The following is a 7284-nucleotide window of genomic DNA, read 5'->3' on the forward strand; positions in this document are numbered from 1 at the left end:
GAGTATTCTTTAATGCATTACAACTGAAAAGCTTATAATTCCAATTCTGCATATTATGCATTTATGATCATTCATCTGATATTTATGAGCCTGTTTCTTTTTTTTTTTTTTTTTACTATCGATTTGAACATACCTTGAAATATATAAGAGAGATATAAAGAAAGCACTTGAACCAGGCCTCCCTTAAAGCCAGGAACTTTCCAGCTCTACCCCCTGTGTATGTGTGTGTGTATGTATATATATATACACGTGTATATACGTATATATATTTATGTATACACGTATATATATGTATGACTCTAAACGTGAACTACTAGTGAAACTTACATACCATGTACAGGAAACTTTTTTACCACTTCTATACACCACTTTCCTCAAATAATGGAACTGCAACTTCAATATTTTAATATATTTTATTTCCACTTTCATTCTCTTATTTCCCTCTATATTCCCAATCTCCTTTTCCATAATAATTCCTTATTTCGAACTCAAATATTTACCTCTATTTTAACCATCTCATATCATCTCTGATGAAGGGATATCCAGAATATCCCAGAAACAGCTGTAAGACTATATCTATATGTTTTTCCTTGTAAATGTCCTGAAAACTACTCACAGCCTTGGCTTTGTTATCTCATTTTGTCTAACACACATATATATATATGCATGCTAATACAAGACCCTCATTAGTCTCCTCACTCATATCACTATTGAACCAAGAGTTTAACTATGGTCTGTCCATAGCACTTACTTAACGTTTTGTGTGACTCTTTGAATCTTCTAGATACCAATACCTCACATATATGTATGTACCCTGCATGGAAGCTTAAAGACCCTGCAAACGGACAGAGACTTAGAGACAAGTTACTTGAAGCATTTAACGAAATAGAAGGGGATATAGCATCATACAACGTGGAAGACAATTGGAGATTTCTGCGGGACAACCTATTGAAAGCCACCGACCAGATTTGTGGGTGGTGTAAGGTCCCCTCCCGACCCAGAGTAACGTGGTGGTGGAACAAGGAGGTAGACAGGGCTATTAGACAAAAGAAACAGGCTTGGAAGGACTGGAAGAACGGTGGTAGCAGGGAATTGTACCAATGTGCCAGAAGGGAGGCTAGGCGACAGGTTTATTTAGCCAGAGGGGAAGCAGATAAGGAAAGATTTGCCAATGTTCTGCGCCGTGAGGACCAAAGACTCGAGGTATTTCGTGTTGCAAGACAGTGTAGGAGAGAGAATAGTGATGTTGTAGGAGAGAAATGTGTTCGCATGGATGATGGTACGCTTGCATTAAATGAGGATGCAAAGAAAGAGGTCTGGAGATGCCACTACGATAGATTGCTTAATAAAGAGAATGAATGGGAGAAAGAGAGCCTGCTGTATGTCGACCCAATAGAGGGACCAGCTATCCGAGTTGATAGTACCAGGGTAGATAAAGCAATTAAGAGTATGAAGACCGGGAAAGCCCCCGGCCCATCAGGAATCACTGCAGAGATGCTCAAAATATCTGGCAGTGTTGGCTATAGCCTAGTCACCCGTATTACGAACCAGGTGATACACGAAGGAGTCATACCCAATGACTGGTGTAGCAGCATCATAGTCAACTGCTACAAAGGTAAAGGTGACGCATTAGATACAAATAATTACAGAGGCATCAAGCTGTTAGATCAGGTTATGAAAGTTACAGAGAGGGTCATAGCCCAACTAATTAGGGAGCGAATCAATTTAGATGAGATGCAGTTTGGGTTCGTGCCAGGTAAAAGCACTACTGATGCCTTATTTCTAGTGAGACAGTTGCAGGAGAAATACCTAGCTAAGGATAAACCTCTGTACCTGGCTTTCGTTGACATGGAGAAAGCCTTTGACAGGGTCCCCCGATCCCTTATCTGGTGGTCAATGAGGAAACTTGGAATAGAAGAATGGTTAGTGAGAGCTGTGCGAGCCATGTACAGAGATGCTGCCAGTAAGGTGAGGGTTGGAAATGAGTACAGCAATGAATTCCGGGTAGAGGTAGGGGTCCACCAAGGTTCCGTCCTCAGCCCCCTCTTATTTATCATAGTCCTCCAGGCAATCACAGAGGAGTTCAAGACAGGTTGCCCCTGGGAGCTCCTCTATGCTGATGACCTTGCCCTAATTGCGGAGTCACTATCAGAACTAGAGAAGTTTCAGGTGTGGAAGCAAGGTCTAGAACTGAAGGGCCTTAGAGTCAACCTAGCTAAAACCAAAATCCTAATAAGTAGGAAGGTAGATAAAACACAAACCCCTTCAGGTAGATCGCCCTGCTCAGTATGTAGAAAAGGAGTAGGTAGTAACTCTATAAGATGTACCCGGTGCAAGCTATGGACACATAAGAGGTGCAGCAACATCAAAGGCAGGTTAACTAGCAAGTTAGTTTTTGTTTGTGGCAGATGTTCAGGTGCAATAAAGACTGTAAACAAACAAGAAACAACTTCTATCTCATTCCAGGGTGAAAAACTAGAGGTAGTCGATAGCTTCCGCTATCTGGGCGACCAAGTTAGTAGTGGGGGTGGGTGCGCTGAAAGTGTAGCTGCTAGAATAAGAATAGCCTAGGCAAAGTTTAGAGAGCTCTTACCCCTGCTGGCGACAAAGGGACTCTCACTCAGAGTAAAAGGCAGACTGTATGACGCATGCGTACGAACAGCCATGCTACATGGCAGTGAAACATGGGCTGTAACTGCTGAGGACATACGTAAGCTCGCAAGGAATGAAGCCAGTATGCTCCGTTGGATGTGTAATGTCAATGTGAATACCCGTCAGAGTGTAAGTATCTTGAGAGAAAAGCTGAACATTAGAAGCATCAGTTGTGGTGTGCAAGAGAGACGATTGCGCTGGTATGGACATGTGGTGAGAATGGATGAGGATAGCTGCGTGAAAAAGTGCCACACCCTAACAGTTGAGGGAACCCATGGAAGAGGTAGGCCCAGGAAGACCTGGGCTGAGGTGGTGAGGCAAGACCTTCGAACATTGGGCCTCACCGAGGCGATGACTACTGACCGAGACCTTTGGAAATGTGCTGTGCGTGAGAAGACCCGGCAAGCCAAGTGAGATCGTTGCCAGGGCCCCTGGACTGGCTCTTGTGCGGGTGGCACATAAGATGTACCATCCTGAGCGTGACTGTTGCCAGTACCGCCTGACTGGCCTTGTAGGGTTTTCGAGCGAGATCGTTGCCAGTGCCCCTGGATTGGCTCTTGTGCGGGTGGCACATAAAAGACACCATTTCGAGCGTGGCCGTTTTCGTGCGGGTGACATGTAAAAGCACCCACTACACTCTCTGAGTGGTTGGCGTTAGGAAGGGCATCCAGCTGTAGAAACTCTGCCAAATTAGATTGGAGCCTGGTGTTGCCATCCGGTTTCACCAGTCCTCAGTCAAATCGTCCAACCCATGCTAGCATGGAAAGCGGACGTTAAACAATGATGATGATGATGATGATATATACACACACACACACACACACATACATACTTGTATTTTGCTGCCAGACTGAAGCATGTTGAAATTCGATCAGGAAGTCTGCTTTCTTATCCACATGTTTTGATATACGTATATATTTATATATATATATGTGTACATACGCATGTATATATATATATATATTATATATATATTTTATATATATATAAATATAGCAATGTTAATTCTCTAAATATATATAAATATATATATATATATATATATATATATATATATATATATATATATATATATATATATGATAATAATAATAATAATATTAGGGATAAAAATCCAAAATTACAGGTAAAAACTCAATTAAAATCAATATATAAAAATTAAAATTACATTAAGTTTCACAGTATTAAATATATATAAATATATAGTTTTAGGGAAAAGAACCAAGATTCATGAACTCATCGATGAAAATCCACTGTCACATATAGAAAAATTAATAAGTAAAGGCACAATAAATGAGTATAATATAATACAAAGTAAATATCATAAGATAAAGATAATAAAACAACGTTTTATTATCTTTATCCTATGATATTTACTTTGTATTATATTATACTTATTTATTGTGCCTTTACTTATTAATTTTTCTATATGTGACAGTGGATTTTCATCGATGAGTTCATGAATCTTGGTTCTTTTCCCTAAAACTATATATTTATATATATATATATATATATATATGACTTCTGACCGAGACCTTTGGAAATATGCTGTTCGTGAGAAGACTCGGCAAGCCAAGTGAGACCTAAATCGAAGGCCTCAGGCAGCCCACTTATACGTACGTTCCTTCATTGGACACTAAACTCCGCTTGCGAAGACCTCTTGAGGCAAGTGAAATCGAAATTGAATTAAATTCGACGACTGGCACCCATGCTAACATCGTCTCCTTCATCGGAAATGAAACTCGGCTTGCAAAGACCTATTGGGGCAAGCGAAAGCGAAACCGTCAATGGCACCTGTGCCCAGCGTCGCCTTCCTGGCTCTTGTGCCGGATGGCACATGTAAAGACATTCGAGTGAGATCGTTGCCAGTGCCGCCGAACTGGCTATTGTGCAGGTGGCACGTAAAATACACCATTTTGAGCGTGGCCGTTGCCAGTACCGCCTGACTGGCCTTCGCGCTGGTGGCACGTAAAAGCACCCACTACACTCTCGGAGTGGTTCGTGTTAGGAAGGGCATCCAGCTGTAGAAACTCTGCCAAATCAGACTGGAGCCTGGTGTAGCCATCTGGTTTCACCAGTCCTCAGTCCAATCGTCCAACCCATGCTAGCATGGAAAGCGGACGTTAAACAATGATGATGATATGTACATATGCATACACACACACACATACATACATTCACACACACATACACATGTGTGTGTGTGTCATATATAATCCTTTTTGGGAACATTGGCTCTTGAGGCACATCACATAAAACTGTAAATAATAGCATGTAAATATTGAGTTGAAAAAGTTGAAGGTTGCCAGGACTCCATGGAAAAATTGAGGCCTGTTCTCTCTTGATATCGTGGATAACAACCAATTTGGCTATGGGTTCTAATCTAGTCACCATCATCATGAATGTATCACAGGCAAATTAGCTTGGCAGCATCCATTCCTCTTTGAGCTATTAGCCCCAACCATATGCTTCTACCTGAGACATGCTTTTGCCCCAAACACTAGGCCACTGACTCCTGTTAACACCATCCCTTCGCTTGGTTCAGCTGTAGTGGGGTACTGGTGTATGGTGCTAGGAGCCAGCAAGTGAGAGATTAGAAGTTGAATAAAGGCCAGTGATGCCTGTCCATCTGACCGTCCCTGGCAAAGTGCATCCAGCAGACACCAAAGTGTCTATTCACTCCCACTACAACCCATAATGTTGTTAAGGAATTGAAATAAAATTTGAAATGCACAAAAATTATTTATCCTCCTGCAGGTGACACGTAAAAGCACCCACTACACTCTCTGAGTGGTTGGCGTTAGGAAGAGCATCCAGCTCATCCAGCTGTAGAAACTCTGCCAGATCAGACTGGAGCCTGGTGTTGCCATCTGGTTTCACCAGTCCTCAGTCAAATCGTCCAACCCATGCTAGCATGGAAGGCAGACGTTAAACGACGACGACGATACGTACAGACATATATATATATATATATATATACCGCCTGACTGGCCTTTGTAGGGTTTTCGAGCGAGATCGTTGCCAGTGCCCCTGGACTGGCTCTTGTCCGGGTGGCACATAAAAGACACCATTTCGAGCGTGGCCGTTTTCGTGCGGGTGACACGTAAAAGTACCCACTACACTCTCTGAGTGGTTGGTGTTAGGAAGGGCATCCAGCTGTAGAAACTCTGCCAAATTGGATTGGAGCCTGGTGTTGTCATCCGGTTTCACCAGTCCTCAGTCAAACCGTCCAACCCATGCTAGCATGGAAAGCGGACGTTAAACGATGATGATGATGACAACACCATTTGTCATGACATTGGAATTTTTAATTGTCTGTGATGGTGTAAATTTCATTTAAGGCAAAGTTTATAGAGAATTGGAAAGAATGCTTCTTAGCATTTGTTTCTTTTTAGATTGATAAAATATCAGACCAGTACTGGAGTTTTCCACTTCTTTGTTCTTATTTCACTTTCACACTTTTTGCAGTGCCAAAGACGTATATGTCTTGATGGTGCCCCTAAAATCCCATCAGTATTGAGGCCCAAGACCAACAAGTTGCACTTGCATTTAAGATGGTCCTATGTGCTGTTGTGTCACAAGATAAGATAACCTTTAGTCTCTACTTTCTCCAGCATTACTCTAGGATGCATTAACTTCTGTTTTTATTTAGCTACTAAACCTGATTAACCTTGATTTTCATGGATATGTTCTGACCATTAATCTTTCGTCTTTTTCTCTGCTTTCAGATGACCCGATGATGTATTTGCTGCTTCCAGTACTTCTTCCAATGTTTATTATTGTATGTATTATCCGCGGACTTGGTCATACAGGGGCTGGAAGTATGTGGTCAACAATTGGAGGCTCAGGATGCAATTCTACAGATCCAGATTCTCCCACACAATCTTCTTCATTGCCCTCTCCTTCTTCATCATCACTGTTTGGGGACAGATCTCTTCCTGGTGGTGGAAGCAGTAGTAGCTGCAGCAGTCAGGATGCCAGCTGTGATAATACACCTAAACTGAGGAAAAAACGGTAGTCAATAAATAAAAAAGAAGAAAATTAGCAAAAACATCATATTAAGAAACAGGAAAAATATAAAAACTGTATATAAGTACATATATGCATACTTACACACACACATAAACACATATATGCACACTCACACATATATATGTTTATTAAGTGCCTATTAAAGTGCATGACATGTAACCAATGAGTTAGAACACTGTACGAAACATTATACTCCAAAATGGAAGCCTGGAAAGAAAATTTGTGTTATTATACAAAATTTCATGTTATAAGTTTACTAGTCATAATGGCCCCATAATATGGAAACAAAGTATAAAACTGGAGAATTTTATTTGAAATTATTTAATTACAAATCTTTACACATTTCGTTGGCAACCATAAAATGGTTCTGAAAGAGTGAATTTACACAATCTTTTATCAATCAACATCTCATCAGAAGTTCTTGTTGAGGACTGAAGAATTATGTTTAGCATCACTAAGAATTTATAGTAGTTCTGACATTTTAGAGGAGAGGGATACGTGAAACACATTAACAAATTGACATTGGCAGGGATCAAAATCTATAATAAAGACATAATAGCAATTTCAGCATTTAAAACAACATGAATAGCAGAAATGGAT

The 7284-nt window shown here is 40.8% G+C and overlaps 1 protein-coding gene across 1 annotated transcript in view; it reads left to right on the plus strand.

Annotated features, from left to right (window-relative positions):
* Positions 1–7060, plus strand: part of LOC106875675 (uncharacterized) — a 178334-nt gene extending 171274 nt beyond the window's left edge. The window contains exon 5 of the mRNA XM_052972127.2: positions 6381–7060. Within this exon, the coding sequence (XP_052828087.1) occupies positions 6381–6670 (290 nt within the window). The 3' untranslated portion in view covers positions 6671–7060. The remainder of the gene's footprint in view (positions 1–6380) is intronic.
* The last annotated feature ends 224 nt before the right edge of the window (positions 7061–7284 follow it).

This window comes from Octopus bimaculoides, chromosome 12 (assembly GCF_046866305.1).
Source record: "Octopus bimaculoides isolate indiv1 chromosome 12, ASM4686630v1, whole genome shotgun sequence".
NCBI lineage: Eukaryota > Metazoa > Mollusca > Cephalopoda > Octopoda > Octopodidae > Octopus > Octopus bimaculoides.